Source organism: Mya arenaria, chromosome 5, assembly GCF_026914265.1.
Source record: "Mya arenaria isolate MELC-2E11 chromosome 5, ASM2691426v1".
Classification (NCBI taxonomy): domain Eukaryota; kingdom Metazoa; phylum Mollusca; class Bivalvia; order Myida; family Myidae; genus Mya; species Mya arenaria.
Window position 1 is genome coordinate 18,731,342 of NC_069126.1, and position 26,287 is coordinate 18,757,628.

Consider the following 26,287-nt stretch of genomic DNA (forward strand, 5'->3'; position numbering starts at 1 on the left):
TAAGGGAAAGTGAAATATTGTGTACAAGCCAGATAAGGGCACTGACCACAGGTCAATAGGGTCAACTATCCCATTACGGCAGTCACATGTCGGTATTACAGTAGTCAAATGTCATACGCTGTCATTTTATAGTCGTCCTGTCTCCATTTTGGAAAATGGCCCACTCTGTCCCCAATTAAGTTGTCTACATGTTCATTGATAAATATTTAAGAAATGAAAAAAAAAGTTGATGGTCTTGATTGGGTGACATGGTTGATGGTCTTGGTTGGGCAACATGGCTGATGGTCCTGGTTGGGCGACATGGTTGATGGTCCTGGTTGGGCGACATGGTTGATGGTATTGGTTGGACGACATGGTTGATGGTCCTGGTTGTGCTTCATGGTCTTGGTTGAGCTATTCAGTATGGTTTTACTACTGCATGTTCACTGAAGATCATGTTTAATGTTTGCTATCTGAAGTACTCCCTGTTACAGTAATGATTTTGCAAGTAAAACATGTCATAAATGTTTCAAGGGACATTAATATATAATGTTTGGGTAGATTTAAATGAGTCATATTGGCCAAATACAAGGTCATATACTTTGGATTGTCGAAGATCTTTCATATCTAAAGATCAACAAATCAGGTTAACAGGACAAGTATACAAAGAACTAGCACAGAGAAACCCACAAATACAGAAGTTTAACATGCTCATCTTACTTGGACTAAGACGACAACTAAATATGATAAACAGGATGCATTAACAATAAAATTTGCATAAAAACTGCAGGAGCAAAGAAAACCGATTCTGTAATTTTAATCATTGTTCACCGACTACAACTTAGAGCAAATTTATTGCACATAAAACAGGAGCTAAATTACAGCTGTAAACCATACTGATATTTTTTATCAAATAGACGCTAAAAGCAAAACATTCACACCACCTAGACAAAACTGAATAACTGATTGAACACGCTCATCAATTTATTGTCATATATGGCTATTGCAACACTCTACAACCACTGCAAAGTAATAAAGTTTATGTAGATTTGATCACAGGCTGTACTCCCATCTGACCGGTCAGGTGAAACACAATGTGGGACGGGTACAATGTATAATTGCACAGTGACATTTGGTCATACCCTAAGGCCATAAAGGGAGATAATTTATACAATACAATCGTAATTAAACTCATTGAGGTAAAATATGCATAAAATATTTAAGAATCAAACATCTATTTATACACCAGAATACACAAGAAAGGTGTGCTACAATTTGTAACTTCCCAGTGACATAATTAATGACCTTTTGGTAATCCAGGGAAAGACTTTTAAAAGACTATTAAACAAAGCATTTGCAAATTAATTTAGTCCATTCTGGTCAAGAACCAATTATTTCACATTACATAAACTGTACAAAATCAGTACAACTTCACAGCAACATTTGACAAACATGGGAGATAATTCACAGTGACATTTTCAACTTATTCTGGGACCAACAAGGGAGATAATTCACTCAATGATATTGTCATTTAGAGGCTGCATATTACAAAACGCACAAAACATGTATGTTTTAAAATTATATATTTGTCACAATGAACATGCTAACTTGTGTAGGATGTGTAAAATATGTAATTCCACAGTGACAATTGGCCATTCCCTTGGGCAAGTAAGAGAGACAACTTTGGACACATCAATTATTGAATTAAAAGCATCATGACTGAATAATTGCAAATGTGTCATTTTGCTGGTTTATATAAAAATATTAAGTCTGAAAACAGGCAATGCCATTTATTTGGGTCTTGTAGTGACAGTTCAATTTGGAATAAATTTTAGTATTTAGTCTTTCCAAGGCCAGTTACTCTTTATTAATCAAGAATGAGGCAGTATTATAATAGCTGAAAGTTACCTGTACTTTTCATTATTATTCCTCAATACATCACAATAGAAATACAATATATAATATACATCCCGACATATTTAACAGAGAAATATTTACACCTTGATTCTTACACACAGTTGCAGACATACAATACATCAGACAATATCAAAATAAGACTAACTTTCATAGTCTTTTTCAGAAATATAAATATAAAATAGGTATTTACACCTAAATACTTACTGTCTGATTCCGACATGATTCTGTTTCTTGAAAAGTGTTCAGTTGGCACCACAATAAATTCCACAGAGTGTCAAGAAAAGAATAAATCCATGTTGTGAAGGGCAATATTCCAATGTAGACTAGATCACAGCACTTGACAAACCGTGAAGAGGCAATGCCACTTTAAAACTTCCAATACTTCAAGTGGTACCCATTTTTACAGCTAAAAACAATACTCTGACACAAATGACAAACATGTAGAACTTCAATTCCACTGAAATATACACATACTATTTTTCAAAACTGTTTCATTAACCAAACTGCCACAGAACAAACTTTTTCACAAAATACAACTTTTTGGGGTATTTTTCCCTCTTCTCATTAATACACAACTTCCCACAGCTAAAATTCAGCCTTTCCAATCAATACTGTAAACAAAGGAAAATGTCCAAAAGCTTCAATATCAAACTGTGTCAAAATCCATCAAATAAAGTGGCCTATTTTTATTCACAAAAGTATAAATTTACATGGAGAAATAATTTCTCTACTTGACTGGTCTACCTGTTTAGTCAGGTGGAACACTATAGTTGGAGTGAAAATAGTGATACGGCCTGGGGCCCTCAAACACAGAGAGGCTCCCAAGGGGAGTTATTAATGCATACAGCAAATACTGACAAATGCCCAACCAGATTACATTGTTAGTCTGTCAAGGTATTTGAATTGTTATGATAAATGGTCTTTTATGATTTCAATAGGTGATAAACAGGTAAATGACAAAGGGTGATGTGTGAAAAATGCTGCAATTTCTGATGTGTTATTTTACAAGTTCAAAGCCTGACATATCAGAAGGAAAAATGTTGATAAATTTGCTAGTAGGTTTACAAATACAGATTAAAGGTTCATGGCTGCAATCCAATCAATCATTATTTAATGAGATTATGTTGATCTTATTCCTCTACACAGGTATTAATCTCCTTACTTATTTAACAGCAAAAATCAGAAGTTAATTGATTTAGTATATTAGTCAATAAAACTTTCACGTATACATCAAGTTTGTACATTGTACTTCCTACACTATACCAAAAGGCGGCCTAGTCATGTTGATATGTTACAATGTTTACTTTTCTTAAAGTTTCTGAATAAAGCAGATTTCCCTGTGAGAAAACTTCAGAGAAAGTCCAAATCTGCATTCAGTCCCAAGACAATGCCAAATGGCTTATAAACGAAGGGCACATACAGCAGTTCTGCAACAACCCAATTATTCTAAGACTTGGATGTAAGAGAATTGAAACCTATTCCAGATGTCTTCAAGATTCTTGTAGCAAAGTAAACAATCAAAACACTTCAACCCACTTAGTAAACGACATATGTGGAAGGACAAGGGAGACTGGAAATATTTCAGATTGATTACCAAAATATAATATGACACCCTCTACCTATGTTGTAGCTACTGCAACCCCATCTGATTACACAGCTTGTTTGTGACCTGTGGATGCTCTGCAAAATAGCCAGATTATTGGATCTAATAAGCCTTATCACTTCAATTCTGATATCTATGTATTTATCTTTCATCTAATAAGCTAGGAAAACCTGCTGGTCCTAATTCCTACAGAGCTGCCATTTCATAAACCAAGTTATCATTTCAAATAGCTATACAAAATGATAGCCAGATCCTCTATGTTTAAGATCCATTTTTGTCATTATTAGCTATTGCTTACCTTTTGTATTTTTTTCCAAAGCTGCCTATTATATAATACTCAGGACTACAACTGTGATAATGAGGGGAACACCAGCTACATGTAGGCAGAAACAATTAATTTACCCCTGGAGGTCTCTGGCAGACAGGTTCATGTATATGTTGCTTAATTGTGCATCTGGATAGACATCATGTGGGCAGATAAATCAAGTGAACATTGCTATTTAGGTAATGAAGGAAAAGTAGGCAAATCCCAGAGAATATGTAAGCCCGGAGAACATGTAAGCCCAGAGAACATGTAAGCCCAGAAAACATGTAAGCCCAGAGAACATGTAAGCCCAGAGAACATGTAAGCCCAGAGAACATGTAAGCCCAGAGAACATGTAAGCCCAGAGAACATGTAAGCCTAGAGAATATGTAAGCCCAGAAAACATGTAAGCCCAGAGAACATGTAAGCCCAGAGAACATGTAAGCCCAGAGAACATGTCAGCCCAGAAAACATGTAAGCCCAGAAAACATGTAAGCCCAGAAAACATGTAAGCCCAGAGAACATGTCAGCCAAGGAAAACTGTAAGCCAAGAAAATAAGCCATGAAAAAACAATATCAAAGACAACTTATGAGCAAAGACAGTTTTATACCTAGAAAAACATGCACATCAAGACATCAGAAACAACCCTCAAAGAATAGATAAAATATATACAGTCAAGAGCCATCAAACTTGGTCCCGCAAGTCTTAGAATGACAGTGTAATGAAGATTGATGGTCAAACATCCATCTTCTTAAAGTCTGATGTAAGTCTGAGAATAGCTGGGATTGAAGGGCATCAATTATCAACATGAAAGTCTATGATTTGGAGAAGAGATAATGATGGCTTTTCTTTTAGACTTTCATGACAAAAAGTGGAACGCATTGACCTGTGGATAGAGACTTTCATATTATGGAGGTACTATGATTAGCATTTTCTCCCCAAGTTGATAAATAAAGATAGATCCTCTCCTGAACCAACAGAACAGACTATAATTCTGGTTGATCTGTGGCCAGTATTGACAGTTGGTTCATCATTAAATGTACATTAAAGAGCTCTGGCCATTAAACTAACATTATGCTAAGATTAACAGTGTAGATCACTCGATTAGACAGTCAGATCCATGCATAATTGACAATGGCTAGCTCAGATCTCCATAAATACTGTATTCTGCCCATAAATGGGATGATACGTTTATTTAAGATGTCACTGTCCCTTGGGAATGAGCAAGGTATCAGTAAATGATTGTCTCTGTTCAACGGAGATTGACACATTACCACATTAATGGCCAATTTAAGCTGCATGCTTTGCTTAGCAAGATGGGAAAACAATGCAAAAAAAGATGAAATTTTCAACATTGTCTGACAGTTTTCTAGTTTGCATCATAAGTGTCTCTAACTGTAAGCTTATTTCTGCTGATTCTAACTTCATAATGAAACTTGCTGACCATGAAATGTTCGAATTCTAGGCAATGATGGGGAAAATATTGCCTCAGATATGATTACATTTTTGCTTTATAAAAGTGAGAGATGAAATTATATAGTCTTTTTATTAGATGCATTATAACTGTGAGAATTCTGGAACTCATTACCCTCTGAGTGTTATAATCAAGTTTTCTCAAGAGCTAAATGAAATCTGCCACAGAAAAGTGTCAGTGATCAGTTGAGTGATATTCATTCCCAATTCCTTCACAAAGACCACATCCATGTATTGATTAATTAAAATAGCCAGCATTACTGAAAAGGGTTGCATTAGTGCATTTTAATTAATTCCCCAACTTATTCATCCATCTGTGAGAGATGAGACTTGGGTCTGAGGGCTAGAGAAATTATTATTGGAGTCTAATGCATGTCTGCCACTTTTCGAAACCACCACTTTCCGAAAGCGGGCACTGTCCCAAAAGTTATTCATCACAGTCACAAATGTTTAGTAGAAACATTTGAGACGAGACTGTGAGCCCAAACATTTGAATTTATTCAAAATCGACATACCAGTTTAATATTGTGTTTAAATCTTGATGAGAATCTAAAAACTCTTTTCTCTTTGGCCTAAGGTACAGTGTAACAAATGAATTCATTATCATGACCATAGTGGCAAATATGCACTTCAATTTAGGGACACATGTAAATGAGCTTTGTAATGTAAATTCCTGGATAATGTTTCATTATTTTTTACTGTGAATTCAGAGATAACAACATGTCAAAGGTTACATGAATGTTAATTTCATATTCTACAAGTTTAGAGAACACCAAGCTAAAAATGCTGAATTTGTAAACCAAAGCCAGTAATGAGGTGTTTATTACAATTCATCATCATATGATGACAGAGTCTTCGCTGCAATTTCCATCAACAGAAACCTAAGAATAGAAAGTGCAGACCTTCATGTAACATTTCACCAATTGTTGAAATGTGTTCCCCTCAAAATTTGGAAATGAGAATGCAAAAATATATTTGACTTGACCAGTATTAAAGGCATCATTTCCTGGATGTAATATTGCATTGTATTGTACCTACAGTACATAAATCTGAGTAAAAATCAGAACTAACTAAAACCTTTCATAGTCAAACCCACATCGATAAGTTGAAAGGTCTCTATAAGCATATCTGCTGAGATTTCCATTTATTTTCATAAAAATCACTGTTTCAAGTACCACTCAGAAAGACTATGCAAATACACCATACTCTTATATTAAGTGAAATATACATATTGGCAGACGAATTGCCCCAAGTAAAACTGTATACAATCGATAAAACTTCAAAATTACGTCCATTCAATGTTATCAACAAAATCTTTCTAAAGGAGATATTTCATAAGATTTTGCCTTATTATTATGCAGTTTAATAATTTTCAGTGTTTGACAAAGGCAATAGGTAATAATTACGTCCAAAATACAGAACACAGCAAATAGCACCACTCTTTCAAAGATGAAGTTTCGTATTAGCTAATTGCCATCATTTTAATCTCGCATTTCTCCCTTACCTTTCAAATTTGATGTCTCAGATGTCATTATTATATTTCCAAATACGGTTGAGTCCAAATACGTCTGACCTTTATCCATTGTGAAAGATATACCCCAATTTTTTTTTAAGATACTTGCGTTACAATATGTAAGTCTCTATTATGATTTTATTTCAGCTAAAGTTTGAGAACATTTGGGGAAGAGATCCGTTTGACTCCATATATACCGTATATGTTTTTCTGTTTTCAAACTAAGGTTTAAATTTAACTTTGTAAAGGTTGAAAAGATTTGAAGATGTTTACTCAGATCAAGTACTTACTTTAATTTCTTTGACTTTAACATCTCAAGATACCAATTACTGTGATGTATTGATACAGCCATTACAAGGTCACATTCAGAAATTGATACTTCTCCCAAGAAGGTCTCCTTTCCATTTTTATATTGCACCTTACAAATTCAAACTAAATTGAAATGTTCCACTTGACATGGTTTTTACAACATAGGTATCAAACATTTTTATTATGTCTTTTCAATAATCACCAAGACCTTTGAAGTTTCTGGTTTTTAATGGGTAACAATTTAATTAAACTTAATTTATTTCCTCTTTCATTAGGACAAATGTGGAGAGAAACTCCAGGAAAACCCATTCTTTCGAAAGAAAATCAATTGAAATTCTTGATGGTTATTTAAAAACGTCTTGAAGACTTCTGAAGCATCAAAAATAGTTCTAACTTGACGCAAATAACAACCATCAGGTTTTCTCATAATTAATGGAAGCTAAAATGCAGAGACTCTGTTTTTTTGAAGATTTGAAACTAAAGAACTTGAGAATATGACAATCAGAAATACTGATTTCAATAAAGAAGGCCCTAGATTTAATTTCCTTCAAATAGTTCAGTTAAGAAATGACACAGCAATTCTCATTTTAAATGAGCACTTTTTAGGAATTGAATCAAGGGACCTATGTTGTCCTCCCCTGAGTGACAATACACACTTCTGCAATATTCAAAGTCTGTCCTTTTCGGTCCCTTTCACCAAGGGGGCAATACAAGGGGACATTTCTAAAGGATGTTTAATGGGTTTTCTGTGACAAGCTATCTTTAAATCTTCACCAAACATTGAGGTGTGGTTCTATTGAACATGTTTGTAAGAGTTTTTGTTGTATTCTTCAACGCACCAACCTTTACCTTGGAGAAATATCTTATGATTGAAGGAGGAGCTGCAGAATTTCATGACATCATGTCATTAGAGTACCATCTTGTTCCAGAGGCTGATTGTTACAAATCAGAACTTGAGAAATAATATAAAAAGTCAATGGAGATTGTTCTAAGATAATTACCAAATCAATAACGACATCAACTGACAAGATAGCGGCCATCATTGTTTAGGGCTGACAAAGAAAATGAGGAAAATCAGAAATCAATGTAACAAATGAAAGGACAAACATCGCCCTTTATACGGCCAGCAGTTCACAAATTAGCTGACCACCAAAAGAATGGATTTGCACCTGCCTGGTCAATATTGACCGAAAATATAGAAAATATTTACACAGGTCTAACACCAACATTTGCAAACATTTTATTCCTTTCTCTCTTTTAAATGCCTTAGTATGGTCACTTACTGGCACTTAGCGAGCCCACTGTAATGGACCTGTATGACCAACTTGGTTTCCCCCGCCCGGAAACCCATAATTACCACTGCCAAGCCCGTAATTACAACAAATTGAGCCTGTACATATTTGGTACATTATAACACAGTGGGATATGTTTCCATTTCCATTCAAGCTTATTTTTTATTTACAAAGGTCGTATTGAACAAAGGCCGTATTAAACAAAGGCTGTATTCAATCTGATCAGAAAACAAAACAGTTCAATGAAGGAGTAAGAGCTATGTTGGAATACTTAAAGAACTAAAATCACTCCATCTTAGAAAATATGTTACCACAAAGTTCATTTTCAACCAAGAACAATTGTGTGATCAACTTGACTTTTACAGGGATCCTACCTGATCTGGGATTGATCTGATGGAAAGATATTCCTGTGACAGATTTAAAAGCCCCAGGTGTTACAATCAGGGAATCATCTTATCTATTATCATGAAGATTACCATTTGTTTACTGACCAAACTTGAAATCCCTCTCTTCTTAACCATCAACTGAAGAAATCAACAACTTGGATAATCTTAAAATCATGTTTTTCTTTTTTAAAACCTTTTCAAATATAAAGTTCTTCTTAATCTCTCAACTTTTGTTCTAAACTACACAATCACTGAAATACTGAAGATCTTAAATTTCTATAAGAAAAAAATGTAAGTAAACATACGGTATGTAGGATACTAGATAAGCAACTCCCTAGTATGGGTCCCTTACCATATTAAAGTTTAGAATAAACCAACTTGTTTTAAGACTGTGAAACAAGTTATTATGACATTATATGAATCACAATCAATGGCACAATGTTATGCGAGTGTGATCTGTTGCTGGGGGGTAAACCAGAGAAAAAAGTGTTCAACATGGTGACCGCTATAAGAATCTTACAAGGTTAAAGAAAGACATTTTTAATATTATCATTTTTGGATGTCTAAACAGAACAACTACCGGTACTCACTTATTTTACTTGACACAGGTTCTCCACAGACTTCAGGCCGGTACACAAGACATATGGACACATTCACGTTTGTGGCGCCAGGTCGATCCATAGTTATCTCCCCAGTCTCTGCGGTAACGCAAGGCTCAATGACAGTCCACGCTTTCCCATTATCATGGCTGACTTCCACACGCAGACAGTACGACTGGTTCAAGTCATTAGCAACAGACAGTTTTTTATCTTCCATTTCAAATTCTGGGACCTTGTTTAGGGCAGGGAAGACAAGCACTGTGAAAAGAAATTTATATTGCAATTGTAAAATGAAAGAATTATTATGATCAAAACTAAAAGATAAATATTTCGATTAGGTTTGCAGTTTTCTGAATAATATCATCATTTACATAATCATGATAGATTGTAATCAGCGTATTAAATTACCTTTTCAATCCTTTAGTTACATAAGAATGGAATATATTTTTTCTGTGGACTTAAATGTCATCAATGTCAAAAAAAAATCGTAAAAGGGAGAAAACTTCATTACAAACCTTCAGTCTGGGCAGTAAATGTGGCAGAGTTAGCTCCCTTGCCAAGCGTATTGCTTCCATACACAGAAAACGTGTATGAAGTCTGAGGCATAAGGCGTGTCACATTGAACCTTGTTACTCCCTGTGGATAAACCTCGACAGTCTTGTTGCCATAGATACTCTGTAACGCTACAAAGAATCCCTGAGTGAGGCCTCCATTAAAGCCTGGGGTCCACTGTAGATGGACTGACTCCCAAGTTTTAGCTAGAGCGTTCAGGCCACTGGGTGCTTCTGGTTTTCCTATGAGATAAAAAACATAATATATAACATAATTTGATAATATAATAACATATAAATTATATATATATATATAAATTATATATAAATATAATTTGTTTGTTTGAATTATTTTTATTGACAGATCATACAAACAGTGTCACTTGAAATAAAGATCAGACATAATACATGAATATGTCATCATGTTGTAAGGATTTTCAATATTTAAGTCATTTTATCCCTTATATATATGACTAAACTCAAGCCATCATACTGTTTTATGTAAATACAAACCTACAACAATAACAAACCTTTTTTAGATAGTGTAATATTTTTGCGAGCCTGTCCCTTGTTGTTGGTTACATCGCACTGATACTGGCCAAAGTCTGCATTTGTAACGGAAGCGATGGATAGATAACCTTCATACGTGGCCACATTGGCGGCTGGTCGCTGCTCCTGTAGTAGCTGGCTTGTATTGGGCAATACCTGGAAAACCAGCATAAGTTAGTACTTACAATTGGGCAATACCTGAAGAAAGGGTATGAATTATTATTAACTGCTTTTGCTGGATTGTGAGCTGTTATGAATCACACAAACTACTGTTTTGGTTACCTGAAACCCATTTCTGGAACATTTTCATCTATGCATAATCTTAATCTTTTTATTGCAAAATATATATCTTCTTAATATCTTACAGTTAGAAAAACTCTTTTTCACTGAAAACTTGAATGCACACATTATTTGATCTATATTTTCAACATACCTGTCCATTTCTGTACCACACAATTGTAGGGGTTGGGTTAGCCTGGGCTACACAGTTGAGTCGCGCCTTCTCTCCCATATCAGCCGCCACACGATCACCCGCTGTTATCTCTGGCTCAACTAAAATGCAAATAATATATATATGTATTTAACTGAATTTGAGTTTGCATCATTTAATAAGTATAATTTGGCAATAATGCATTTCAAATTGAAATTGATCAGCAACAGTTGCCAGTATTTATGATCTTTGGTAGAATAATGCAAAAAAGCCTTACCATCATGGAATATTAAGCAATATATATTGAAACTTGTTCGCAATTTTTATCCATTTCTTAACAGGAAAGCAAACAGAAATAAAAAAAAAAGGAAACCAGTCATGTGTTCAGTAAACAGTTTACGGTGAACGTTTACTGTTTTGTTCTCCGTTGCAGTGAACAAAACGTTTGGTAGCGTTTTGTTAAAGCTCACCTTACTGAACTCACTGCTGTACAAAATAGAGGCATCCCTATCCCAAAAATAAATTTTCGTATTGATAAGATAAAAGGCAACAATTTTAATTTCAAAGTTTAGTGGCCACAAGGAGGAAAACAGCTTAAAAGAGGATACATCTCTGTTATAAAGAACTTTCAATATGGCCATATTTCTGGAGAGTTTACTCTAAAAACCTGTGGATCAGAATTAATCGCCCCTTTTACACGGTCTACTTTTAAAATCATTTAACTGGCATTCTTTTTTAACTGTATGGAGTATATATGTTGTAAAAATGTATTTTTTCTAAGCAATCTTCTCTACATTTTTTTCAATCACACACACACAAAAATAATCATGAATTCCAAGGAATAAATTAGGTGAGAGGCAGAGGGATGGATCCCAATTCTGCCGTGGGGTATGGCACATGTGGAAAGCATTCAATATACATCTTACATTCGACTGAGAGGTGCATGTTTTTGCTCTGCTGGCCGAGGGTTGCAGTTGAAGACACCACGCATGAATAGTTGCCAATATCGTCCCGGCGTAGGCGGTTCTCGTCACGGTCAGTTCCTGGAATTTAGTTAAAAGTTTGATACAAATAACAATAACAAGAAAAGATTGTTGTTGTTTTTTTATATAAATTCACTACAAGTGTATTTCTCCATAATTGAAAATACATTCAAGGACATCCCTTCAGTATTAAAGGTACCTTTGAGAAAGTAATTGAAGTCATGGACACAGTGGAAAGAACTAGTTTTGTTTAATATAGCAGGGGAAGTAACTCAAATTAATTTGTATCCAACCGTCTAAAAGTTATTTCCCTTGCATAACTCGGTATTTCCTTACCAGATACTAACTACTCACCAATGAACCGGACTTTAGTTGACACTGTGTACAAATACTGGTTGAGAGTATTGGTTGTTTCCACCTTGTAGAGACCAGTCATGGAGGAGAGTGGCTGACCATCCTTAAGCCAGTGGACAGTGGGCAGTGGGCGCCCGGAGATCTTGTGCTCCACAAACATGTTTGACTGGGTAATGGGGACGGTGTAGGACTCGGTAGAGGGCGTAGACTGGAGGAACACTGGTGGGGCTGGAAAAGGAAGCAAATATCCATAGGAAATATTGTTAAGCATAAGCATTTTGATAACAACTATGTTAAACTTGATTGATGTTTATTCTATTTCACTATCATCAAGCAAAGCTATGCAATGTTATGTGAAGGGGAGTTATTAGTTTATTATCCTTTGATTAAGTTCATCTGACAGGGACATTAATCACAAAACATCATCATTTCCTAACTATAAGTTGATTTCCTAAAAAGTTCAAGTCCATAAAAATGAAATATTTTTGACATTATCATGTATTATATCAGATGAACAGTGAGATATATGTACTTAAATTACATTGAAGGACTTAAGATGGGAGATAACTTAAGATGTTTATGTATATAAATAGTTCGAGTCAGCTTTGTGGGTTGGAATGAAGAAAGTAATAAACAAACTACAACATGTAATTTTCTACTTCATTCCTTCTAAATCATCCACAATGTACTCACAGTTGACAGCCAGTGAAATTGTATCAGCCCTGCCGACCCCCATCATGTTTTGAGGTTGACACGTGTAGTTTCCATTGTGGTCCAGACGTGCAGTAGGGATCGTAAACCTGGATGACTCATCAGCCTGCAAGATCTTACCAGGGTTTTCCATTCGCCACCACTCGTACGTGGGTGGAGGGTAACCGGGGTCATCAATGTCACAGTTTAAGGTGACTGTTTGTCCGACGATGACGGATGAGACTGGGCTTATGGAAGCTCTTCCTGGCTTGTCTAAAGGAAATAAAAGTTAATGATATCTGTAATATGAATCAGTCTTATTCAGATAAAGCTGTTTTCTATTCAAAAGTATGTATTTGTTCCAGCAAATTGTCATTAAACACTGAAATGACTTGTACTGCAACAGAACATTTCACAGAAACTTCAATCATTTAAATGTCTAACACCACTATAGCAGGCATATTTGATATGCAGATACAAGAATACCATTAAGCCAAATTGTTCTATATCAAAATAAAAAAGGTAGAAATATAATATCACTGATCACTTACATCGTATTCTCAATGTTGTAAATCTCTTAGTAGATACATCCTCTGCTGGCCCATCAGATGGCACAAGACGATTTTTAGCTGTACAGGAATAATTTCCCGCATTTTGTTTGTCGCCCCTGATTACGTAATTTGGTCCCAAATGTGGTGTTGACCCCCCGACTTTCTCCCAGCGAATCTCGGAGGGTGGTGGGTTAGCTTCGACTTTACAGGAAAGGTTTACTTGTTCACTTTCATTGGCCGTAACAACATTAGGGGTTGTTACCACAGGAGGGTCTGTATTAAAGAGAATTTCAATACCTATTACAAATATTTAGATATCATTGAATGCCAACATTGTAGTAAGCAACATGCTACAGGTTGGACAAATCCAATTAAAACCTGTGACAAAAAATCAATTAAATGCCTTGGCTGAAAAATGATCATGGTTTTACACACAATTTTGATTTTGTCTTCAAATGGCTCATAGTTTCAAAAACTACTAAATAAATTCAATAATGAAGTGTTTAATGAGGACAATTGGAACCATTTTTCTGCAAATGATATTTTCTCACCTTCTCAAAACTACTATTTTGGCTATGAACCATAATTCAGTGCTCTACCAAAGACTAAAGCATTTGCCGATGTTCAAAGCACGTAAAAATTATTGACCTACCCAAACATTTATTTTTGATCAAAAAATGATTTAACTTACACAGAACATCTAAGTAGACAGAAGCGTTTGCTTCACGCGTCTGCCCGGCCACGAGATTACGAGCCACGCATGTGTACTTGGCTTGGTCATGCTTCTCAACAGAGGGGAATTGCAGGAAGTTCATGCTCACTAAAAATCAGAAAGGCATAGAAGAATTATTCTATGAACATTTGTTTGACTTAGTAGAACATTTTAAGGTATATCAAAATTTATTTAATATCTTAGTTCCGACTGCATGTTTACTTTAAAATGTAATAAAATACTGTTTTTTATGCTTTGTAGATTATGATACCATTTGACACAATTTCACTTAATCCTTGTTTTACATAAAGATATATGTGAAATTAGACATTTTTGACCCCGCAGTCATTATGGAATAGTTGGAAAACTAGCTGTTGAACTCACCAGTTAGGGGGACATTATCCTTGTACCACGCAAAGATGCTTGACATTACCTGTTAGCTGGCTTCACATGATATCAAACAGATGAAAAACAAGCCATTGAACTCACCAGTAAGGGGGACATTATCCTTGTACCACATAAGGCTGTTGTAGAGAGGGTACGAGGTGACATTACATGTTATGGACACTTGAGTATTGAGCTTCACACGATAGGGGGAAAAGTCCGGGAGAAAACTCACGGAAGGGGAATCTGAAAAACACAGAGAAATATTCATGGCACTGGTTTAAAGTAACATAATAAAAATGATTATTTAATTTTATTTAAATATTTTTTTAAAAACTGAACTTTGATAATGAAGGGTACTTTAAAAATCATTACATATCTCATAATAGGTATCTTACTTACATATCTTTTCCTCAGAGAATGCTCCAACTTCAGCATTACAATATTTCAATTACATGTACCCGGTATATCTATTATATAGTACTGATATTTTAACATATATACTTATTAAAATAAAACAAAGAAAAAGCCAACAACTTACATTGCACTTGTAAAATCCTGGAAGTAATTAATGGTTTGTTTTGATTTGCTTCATTGAACACTACACATGAATAATTAGCACTATGATCATAACGTGTCAACGTCACAGTTAAACGACTAGACGTAGTGCCCATCTCCTGAGCGGGAGGCTTTGTAACAGCACTATTTACTGGTTGTCCATTTCGCAACCACTGAATTGTGGGCGTGGGTTTCCCACCCGAGGATGAGCAAGTTAAAGATATCACAGCGTTTTCTACTGATGGCAATGAAGTGTTTAAAGTGATGGATGGCTGGCCCGGTGGAACTGGAAATAAACAACAAATTATTTAAAAAATATAAAAAAATATCAAAACTATACATTTGTTTTTAGAGTCAAGTCATTATTATGCTTGTTATAAATAACATGTTCACATGATTTCTTCTGCTTAGCACTGTCTACAAGATTATAATATTAGAGGACTGGGAATTGTAAACTGGAAAGTAACTTAGCAAATCTCTACCTGTCTACAAGAGAGGTAATTTTGAAAGACCCTCATTTTCTTTTTGTTTGAGTTGTTTCCCCTAGATAATGAAACCGGTTTTACAAAAACAACATGGTCAATAGAAACAAATATTGAGTACTACTTACTATTTACAGTAAGTTTGACTTGGACCGAGTCAAACCCGATGACCTGACACGCGTAAAACGATTCGTCATCTAACCGCACATTTCTGATTTGTAAATTGTTTTTTCCCTGGGAAGTGTATTCTACTTTGTAGTTGCTCGGAACAGACGCAGAGCTGGGCTGGCCGTTGAAGAACTGGGTAATGCTCCCCTTGTTCCAGATTGTGTTGACAGTTTGGTTTGAGCGTACCTCGCAGGGCATTGTTACATTCCTTCCTTGTGTCACCTTCAGATCGGAAGGCTGGATAACCCATGATGTCTCCGCTGCAAGATCAACAGTTGCAAATTAATAATATTTTCTTTCAGCTTTATTTCAAAGACTACTTTAAATTGGTATTGATTGCTTTTGGTAGGATCCAGTTTCCAAACTGAAAGGCTATTGGAAAAGAGCATCCAATCGGACTCAAACCCATGACCTCAATGGTAATTAGAAAACACCTTTTGAATAAGTAAAAAATGCAGTACATTTTTCAATTTATAATAAATGCAAGGTCTTTCTGATGGATATTTTTTTGAAAATTTCACAAAAACACCTGAGCATTTTTTTTTTAGGAAATGACCTTTGTCTTTCTAATTGGAATTTCTTGCATGCAAGTGTTACAAATTAGAAAAAAGACTAGAAATATTTTTTTGTTCTACAGATTTGGCTGAAATTTTCTTTAGCCAATGGGCAAAATAAGAATACAACACTTTCTCTACTTTGTTAGCAAAAAAAACAGGAAAAGGGCCGAAACAGGGATGCCTACATAAATTTGTAAAAAAAAAAGAGGAAATTAGTATGAAATATGAGTATCCCCATCATGCTTAAATTATTTTTTGTTCAGATCAGATAAAAGGTAGCAATTTAATTTTTTTGGCTTTGTGGCCAAAAAAGATGAAATCCGCTGAAAAAAGAAAAATTGGCATCTTTGCCGAAAACCACATACTTTATCATTGATTATGGATGGGCTGCTCTAAATTGAGGGAACTTTTTTTTGATGGTAATTTTTGAAATAGAAGTCTTGTGTTTATCAAGATTTTTGTACAAAAGATAAAAATGTTATACAATAAGTTTAAACTATTCAGAATATGTTACAATTATGGTATGTAAATGTTTATGAACAGAAATTGAAATTTCAAAATAAATATTGTTCATGGAAAAAATACACAAAACATTGTTTACAAGAATGTATTTACAACAATTAACATTAAATAAAGTAATTTTAATGAATATGCTGATCTGTAAGTTAAACATAGGAAGAAAAACTGTTTCAAAGTTTACATCCGATACATTAACTTTTGATCTCTTTATAAGGGTCTTTGTGAAAAAATAAACATACCTATCCTAAATGTATATATAAACTGTGAAATTTTTATTCGCCTTTTATGACATTATACATGTTCATTTATATCATTGAAATTGTGCTTTTCAATATTTGTTTTAGTCATAACAGCGATCCCTTCCCATTATTCTTAACATTTCTGGCTTAAAAATGCCGAATGTGTCTAATAACATGGACAAATATTTACAATAACATAATGGCCGCCATTTAAGAAGTTATCCCTGCAATTATTTCATAACAACCCGAACCTTTAGCAAATACAGTGGAATCAAGAAGCCAACATAGATTCAAAATAGCACAAGAGCACCACAACAGCTCACATGCCAAATTTTTTCTGTGAAGGGCCATCACAACAATTCAAGCCAGAGTTATGGGCCTTGCTACACAAAGACCTATGTCATCTGAAGAACATGATATTTTATTATGCACTAGTATTGTGCTTTGTGTATTAATTGTCATCATTAACAACACGAGTACTAAGTTGCATGAGAATATCTTGAAACCAGTGTTGAGCTATGGCCAAAGTATAGTATTGGCATAATTGCCGATGTTCAATTTGACAACAGCACTAGTGCAATGACAATACTTTGATCTGTTTTTTTTTTTAAAAACATAAATGTATCACTTGAAACTAAGAGGTAAAAATTGAAGTATTTACAACTGTCCCTCTTAAAGATACTTCATCAGTTTACGAGCAAAATGCAAAATTAAGGGGCGTAAAATCCTTTAGTTTACAATTTCAGCTAACATAATCAATAGGTACATTATATCAACCTTAACTTGTTCATGTTTAGCAGAAATCATTATCGGAAATAAACAAATGTATTAAACAACCAAATCTTCAAAAGAACAGTGGTTATACAACCTCAAGTGCATCTTCCTGTTTCATCTGATAGGGTAACAACATTTATTTATTGGTGCTTTTACAAACATATTGCTAGCAAAAAAGGCTTGTGGCCTCTTCACACTGACCATTTGCATGCCCCATCAAACTAGCTGGCCACACAAATGCACATGATAGCACATCGGATTAACAGCTAACCCTACTACTTCTTTTTCATAATTGACCAAAGTGGTCATCTTAGTGGCACAGGACAGCATTTATTCCATTATTCTTCAAGTTTTTGACACACCAGTGCTATCTATTTCAATTAAGAAGTGATTTTGCACAGACCATAAAATTGACCAAAATCTTAATGTTTCTACAAGCTTAGGTAACCAAGGTTTATAGGCCAATAACTATCAAAGACCTTTGAAAACTGGACAATAGAATCAAATGTTTAAGGGGCAATTACTGCTCTCAATGGATCACAGATAGTTTGGAAAGGATACTAGCCCTAAATTACAATTAAGACAACCAACTTAAGAAATTGAAGATACCTTCAAATACGCCCTAACTTTAAAAACTTACAGTAATGTTGAAATGTGCTCAAACCTCTGTTATATAATGACTTCCAAGTGTTTGGCAAGAGAAAAAAGAATCTAATTTACACCTCAAGTACCAAGCAACTGTTTAAAATCTAGAAATCATTCTCAATCCCCTTTTAACTCAAGATTAGAATTTTCAGACAAAATTTCAAAAAAGCCACAAGAATTTTCTTTATAAGAAAATACATTTTGTTTCAGTGGTTTTATCAAACAGAAGCTTAGATTTTTAACAAAATGTATTTAAATAAAAAATATTACTCATGTGAATTTTCCAGCAAAAACAAAGGTATTACTGTACAGCTGTATATATGTCATACATTTTCATGATAAAAGTAGACATCAATTAACGCACAATTATCTCACACTGAAACAGGGGCTAATTGTTTGGTCTGCTGAGCGGAAATAATGAAGGCTTTTCTTCATTCTTCGAAAGTAAGGGATGAAATATGCAGGAAAGCCATGTTTTATTTCTTTGATATAAAGTGCATGTTGGCATTAACTACGGTTCCTGATTTTATCAAGTTGCACATCGGTCATAATCATAGACTTGAACGATGTGAACGCCCAAACCAAAAATAATATGATATTATCCATAGAAATAATGCTGCTGAAGGATATCATGTTTGAGACTTTTTTCTGATTTTTCCTATCCAAACTCAGTACATGAACATTACTGAAAAAAAAACAAGTTTTAGGCAGAAAAAAATATTGCAAATGTTGCGCTATGTCTTAAATAACTTTTCAGTTTCACGTTTTGTCAGCTATATAATGTTTTAATGTTGGTGAATTTTTTCTTAAATACACATTAGTTATAAATATTATGATGTTGGCGCACAACAATGGTTGAATGTTTTGGTTTTTATTTTTTTGATTTAATTGTATTTTTTTTGGTGAGAGAAAACATCTATAGTTACCTTTGACAGCGGTCCACAACAATGCAAGTGTAAACAGACATTTTACACGAGTTCGTAAGTCGAGATCAAACGCTCCTTTCCCATGAGCTTGTAGACACATTGCTATGACAACTCTAACACGTCCCTCATAACTATAAAATATTCCTTTTTATTTGCGAGTTCTCATTATATTACGTTTATATTTTCCACGAGTTGTAATTAATCCTTTATTCCAGGAAAAATGTTTTTTCCCACTTAAAATCCAAAAGGCACTTTAAGGCACGATGTATCCAAATATAAATTTTCACTTTTTCCGAGTTCCAGCTTCATTACTCGCGGGCTTGGTCTTTTCTGTACTCCACCTTCAGTAGATCTGTTTCCCTTTTACAGTAGCAGGTAGAATTCCCGTAAAAGTTGCGATGGTCGTTAATGGGGGTGTTGACAGTTTGCTACTGGTCTCCAAACTAGATGCCAATACACCCTTGCACCTGTAATAAACACAGACACACTTATATTTAGAAAGAGCTGCAATAAAACTGTACATGCTATATAACATAAGGGCTCTGCCCAGCAGGGGTGCTAATTGACTAATAAAGAAGCACTTTGTGGGTCACAGAACACTAATTTACTGGCAGCCAGTGACTGACACCCACTTCTGAACACCTTGCCACTTATATAGACCACCAATAAAGATGGACCTCACACCTTCTTAAACTATGTTATGTAGAAAATAAAACAATAAAAGCACACAAATATATAACTAGTTATACTTAAATGCATAATATAGTTTACTCTAACCAACCCTTGTACTATTCAAATCACACAAAAATGAACTCTTTTAAACATAAACCTCCATAATAGCTTTCCACTTATTTAATATCTACTTTTTAAATTTTGCTTGAATGTCCTTTTAACACTATTTTTCATACATTTAAATATTATTCCATTACACATGCCTTTACCTTTTGAAAGGAATAATGTAATTAATTCTTAAATGGTAAATATCCAAATGTTTTAAATAAATACCAAAAAAATAATATCAACACAAAGAAATTTACTGTTACACAGAGAGTCCCATTAAAAACAATTACGGTAATTTTGTTTTTAACATAGATCTAAACTGTTTCCTGAAGTCTTATAATGTGAGCTTGCAGACAGAGTAAAGCACCAAGCAACTGGCTATATCCATTTGACTGGAGCCTTTCAAAAAGCCACTTCAAACTGATATAAAATCTCCATAAAAAGATATCATCAAAAATCTCATAGATAAAACACACTGATTACCGCTTCTATATGTTTTACAGATAATTTTGAGCAATGCCGCCCTGTCTTATCATTTTTATCTAAAAATAAGCATTCAGACCTTTTTTTTCATTTGCAGAATTAATGCGTTTTCCATACTCTACATTTAGTAATTATGATATTAAGATAGCCATCACATATTTCCATCATGGAACATTCTGTAGAAACAACCAAATTTTCGACATATTTAATGTGGTAGTTTGCGAATACAATAAATTATCTTCTTGGAAATTCTTTGTTTCCAATTACAGAAATTATTGTCAACTAAATTAATAGTATCATAACTTCATGAAAGTTTATAATGAAGTATTAAATACTAGCAATGATTAAATGTAATGAAACAGGCTTAGCTTTAGACTTCTTAAAAATAGCATGAGCTTCAGGATACAATCTGTGAAAACCATTGGAGATCACTTTACACATTGTTTCTAATTGACAGCCCCAAAGAACATGAAACAAAAGGCACCAGTTGCACAAATCCCTGATGGTCATTGTTATTTCTTGCCCTGTCTGTCAACCAACACCCCCCTGTACCTCATAATGATGAAGGAAGGGGAGAATGTGATGTAATTTTACAGTTGGCTCACATAATACCAACATCCCCCACCCACCCATGGGACAACTGATGAGCCTGATTTGTCATGCAAATCTGGAGAAAGCATCTTATTATCTTGAAAACTTATCACAATCAAAACAGAGTGATTTTTGCCCAGTTTATGAACAACAGTGTCATATGGCTTTGCCGGTTTTATAATGGAACAAAAACCCTAAGCAAAATACTCATTTCTATCGTTTAATTTGCCACAAATTGGAAACAAAAGTGCTCCCAAGAAACATAATTATGTGAATATAATTTGTATTACTGTAAATTGGCAAACCATTATAAGTTTTTAAGTGTTTTTTTTGTGATTTTCAAAAAGAATTCATGTTTGAAAAAGGTAATTTTAAATGACTCTTCACCAAATTATGCAGCATTCATAAATTCAGTGCCAAAAAGCGCTTTAATCTGTACCATCAACAGTGCATTTGAACTATAATCTCCAGGATTAACACCTCCATAAGCCCCCAAAAAATTCTTTCTTTGATCTTGACTTATATCTTCAAAGATGCACCCTATAAAAATACAACCCTGAAAAATTAGTTTTTTTGATTTATTAAGTATTTCAAGTAACCTAACATTTTTAAAGTAGATTATATTCAATCACTGACTTCATTTAAGCACAATTTAATTAACTAAAGTAACTAAAATTCTATCCAAAACTAGGAATGTATCTGAAGTGGGTCCTTTAAATGGATCAAACGATAATTCCAATGCAAAAACCAATTTATTGCATAAACTTTATTTACCGAAGTTATCGCATTAATCCAAATTCCGCGCCCATAGTTTCATCATTCAAATACGACGCTTCAGGAGTTCATTAATGTTACAATCGCGCTTCAATCTCATATATTTTCCAAGGAATTTTATATTTTCTTAGAAACTCAAGGGCGGCTGTTCATATCATTTTGGTTACTGATAAATATTTCTTCAAGAGGATGGTATTTTTTTCTTTTGAGATACCAGAAAACTATATAAAGTCAACTAAGATTAAGTAATAGTTTATTTTGATCAAAGGAAATATTTGTGCATATTAAATAATAAAAAAATCTTAAGGTATTTGATGAACAATAGTGTATATCTTTGGTGCCCAGTGATGACCACATATTATTTTTGTATCTTTTGAAAGGGTTTTATAAGTAAAGAAAGAATTTTTTAGAATCAAGCCAAACAATATATAACAAACTTGCTTTTTCTTCCTTGAAAGATTGGAAAATGGGATATTTCACATCTGATGTAAACAGTTGAATCAAGGAACAAAAATATTAACTACCAATAACTTTATCTATGAAAAAAATTGGGTCAATAACTTTACATACTTCTAAGTGGCAAAAATATTAAGTGCAGCTATGCTTTTAAAAAAACTGTGCCTTAAGCAACACTTTTTTAAAAAGGCTTTAGCAAAAGCTGTGATTTTAAAAAAAGCTTAGCAAAAGCTGAGCCTTTTTACAAAAGCTTCGCTAAAGCTATGGGGTTTTTTTGTCTATAAAGCTATGCTTTTTCTTAAAAACTGCACTTTTTTATATATTACTGAGTAATCAGTAAGCGATACCTTTCAAATGAAAACCAAAATTATAAGGGGTACGTCACCAAGCATCCAAAATATTAAAGCCATGTCATGTACGATTAAACGAAAAGCTTGTGTACAACAGACACCTTAAATACTTAAATGCACCAAGTAAAATAAAATGTACATGAAAAATCTGTCAAATAACAGACTCTCTGTTTATCATCATTTTCACAATGTGGTGCAATAAAATACAATGTCTTTGCATTCATATCTGTAAAATAATTGTTCTTTCCATATGGATGTATTTTTTCTTTCAACGCCCCGTGACTGTGGAAATCCGTTGGCCAAGATAAGACGTCATTAAAAAAAGTTGCTGCAGTGCAGTCGATGTTATCATTGCAGACTTCCCATAGGCAACCAGTGATTAATTGACTTCATTAACAAATGCTACAGTTGAAGTTAAAGAGCTTTTTTCGGGTTTTCTTAAAAGCTACTTCGTATATTCTTGATAAAATTACTTGATACTGGGAGAAAAATGTGAAGGAATATAAACACTTTCTAAAAATAATACATAACCATGGATATTTGCAGCGCTCAGACACCAGGTGCTGACTTGAGAGAGAAAATTTATGCTGTCCATAAGTATCCATCAATTTCTTGTAATTCATATAAAAATATTTCATTTAAGGTACCCCAAAGCATAGGGCAAGAATTCATATATTTTCTATACTTACCAAAAGATGTGTTGAAAATATTCCACTTGTTTTGTCAAATTCACCAATGTCCTCCACACTACCAGCTTCTGAAAGTATTAAAACACAATCTTTATTAAACTGTATCCCAATAAAAGAAAGAAATTAGCCTCAGGGATTAAATGAATACATCAAAGTGTTCCACAAGTATCACCCCCACTGACCAGCACTGACCACTCACTGCTACTGACCAGCATTAATGTCCAAGAAATATCAACATGAACTCAGAAACTCCCATTACTGTTCACTTCATGGTTCCTATCCCATGTTATTGTAAACCAAACTCTGACCCTTCTAATATAAACTCTGGGCCCTGATGATTAAAACAGCTTTTATATAGGCACCTGAGGGGCATTTCTGATGGCCAAAATTTCAGATATATCATATACCACACTATAAGGCTATTGGTGACTAGAAAATCACTTAAAAATGACCCTAAACACCCTAATATTGATTCAACACTTGTACCTAATGACATTTCCTAGCATTTAAATTATGGGCGATTTGAATGAAATCAGTTTTAATAACCTTTTCAAAGTGAAACCACAGTGTATCATATGGCAGGCGCTGGAACCACAAATTATAAAGTCTGTCATTATAGTTACAAATTCACCACTGTGTCAACATATCCCCGACTATGTGAATCACCAGATTACAATTTTTGGAAAAAAAAAGAATAGAAAAAGCAAATCACTGCCTCTTGGAAAATGCTTTCAAAAATGATTAAATCTTGACTACTACAACAGCATGATACATCATGAATTTCAATTGTGATAATATCTAACTATAAATATATTATAGTTCATATTTGTAAAAGCAGAGCATTATTTAGATCATCCAAGAGGCAAAATGATAAATGGAAACTCTTCTGGCTACAATTAAAATAAAATTTAATATCCAACATGATAAATCGTAAGGAGGCTTTCTTTTTATCCCGTCTGTATCAAATAAATCACACTTGTCCATATAGGTATATACAACTCCTACTGTCACTGTGATCATAGTTGGGAAGTTTTGCCCTCAAATCTCACTAAATTTGGATGCATCTTATAAAACTGAATCTTAATGGAAATGTTATCCATGGTAACAAATTTTATTAAGAAACTAAATCCACAACAAAAATCACAATTTTGTTTTATACAATACAAGTATGGATGGAGATGTTTAAATAAACATATGTATACAGTACAATTCTGTCATTTTTTCAATGATTTTTCAACAAAACTGTAAAACCAGCAAGCAATAAATGTCTATCTATGAGAATAGAAAGTCTAGCCAATTTATTGTGGTATTTAATTGCCTTAATTGTACAGTCCAGCCATATATTGCAAGGCTGTGTAATAAAGGTGTGGACAATAAATTACTTTATCTAGTCTCTCCTTTCTAGCCATCTAACTAGACCCCTCATTGTGACAATTGTCACTTCAATAAACTGACCATGGTCCATGCCCACTGTAGCCCAAGTTACAAAACAAGGGGAAGACAACTATTTCATAAAGATTCTGTGTTTGCGCCCTCACAAATGATACCCATGCATCACAGCTCTCTCAAATTGCAGCAGCAACTGAATTATTTCATATTCAATTTACAAAATCAATCCCGTTAACTGGTATTATTCATCATAAAATCATCTAATCAACATACATATTGTATGATTTGATTTTGAGTATTTCTGATAAGTTGGAATAGCTTGCTATATTGGTCAGATTCGGAAATTTTGATTTGATTTTGCAAATAAACATTTTCAACTCTAAAACTTGTAAAACTATCAGTTAAGCTAAGGGTAGTAACTTTGTCGTTTTAAGTAGAAATATTACACTTGCAGAAGTGTGAAAAAAACTTTAGAGATAGAAAAACTACCCATGGTGAGATCAAGATTAATATGAGCAATAGGTTCTCAATTTATTACTAAGTTGAAAAGGCACACATCTTACATAAGATTTCACAACTTCTTGAAAACTCAGTAAATCTCTTGAGACCTCATAAACGAGCGTGGGATTTGCACCTAAGTCTTTCATGTGAAGATCGTAAGCTTGTTGCTACTGATTTTAATAACTCTGAAGCTCAAAATACTCATCCGTTCCTGGATATTGCACACATAGTTCAACTATAGTTTAATCCACACTAAATCAACGCAACGGTTATATCCCACTATAATATTTTACAAAAAATACACAACCATCACACACATTTTGATAGAGGAAAACAAAAATGCTTTTTCTTTGTTGAAACAGAACAAATGAATAAAGCAATCTAAATGTTGAAATAATGTCCTACATTTCAAGAAGACAGAAACAAAATGTTCCAGTTTTCATCTGAATACTAAGTGGTCCCAGCGTGTGGCTATATATAAAAGAATTCCACTGCTTCTTCTACCCAGATCCCCCCTAAAATACACCCAGACCCCTTCCACAAGCATGTGAAAGCAGTGGTTTTAATAATCACCTGTTATCAGTTCCATATTTTCAAGATCACTTAAATGTGAACAACAAGCTATTGTTTCAAAAAATATTTATTAACATTTTGACCTTTAGGCCCCACTTCACTATAAAAAGATATGGCTTCAACAGTTTAACTTATCTTGAATACAAACAAACATCTTCTTGACCCCAACAGTCCTTTAGTTTTTCAAGAGCAAAAATGTTTGTTAAAGATTGAAAGCTTGTAAATATTTCCTGTGCTATCATGTTCAGCGAAA

General features: G+C 34.0%; 1 protein-coding gene across 4 annotated transcripts in view; it reads right to left on the reverse strand.

The window, feature by feature from the left end:
* LOC128234408 (hemicentin-1-like) overlaps positions 1 to 26,287 on the reverse strand; it is a 55,963-nt gene that overhangs the window by 10,616 nt on the left and 19,060 nt on the right. For 2 of the 4 annotated variants that reach the window (XM_052948628.1, XM_052948625.1), the window contains 14 exons: positions 23,572 to 23,639; positions 19,449 to 19,915; positions 15,749 to 16,048; positions 15,122 to 15,424; positions 14,686 to 14,826; positions 14,176 to 14,304; positions 13,485 to 13,757; positions 12,937 to 13,206; positions 12,244 to 12,471; positions 11,833 to 11,949; positions 10,910 to 11,028; positions 10,458 to 10,632; positions 9,892 to 10,170; positions 9,368 to 9,634 (listed from right to left, as the gene is read on the reverse strand). In XM_052948628.1, the coding sequence (XP_052804588.1) occupies positions 9,368 to 9,634; positions 9,892 to 10,170; positions 10,458 to 10,632; positions 10,910 to 11,028; positions 11,833 to 11,949; positions 12,244 to 12,471; positions 12,937 to 13,206; positions 13,485 to 13,757; positions 14,176 to 14,304; positions 14,686 to 14,826; positions 15,122 to 15,424; positions 15,749 to 16,048; positions 19,449 to 19,548 (2,701 nt within the window). In that variant the 5' untranslated portion in view covers positions 19,549 to 19,915; positions 23,572 to 23,639. Of the gene's footprint in view, positions 1 to 9,367; positions 9,635 to 9,891; positions 10,171 to 10,457; positions 10,633 to 10,909; positions 11,029 to 11,832; positions 11,950 to 12,243; positions 12,472 to 12,936; positions 13,207 to 13,484; positions 13,758 to 14,175; positions 14,305 to 14,685; positions 14,827 to 15,121; positions 15,425 to 15,748; positions 16,049 to 19,448; positions 19,916 to 20,389; positions 20,584 to 23,571; positions 23,640 to 26,287 lie in introns of those variants that run through there. The other 2 variants (XM_052948627.1, XM_052948626.1) reach the window with 2 other exon arrangements.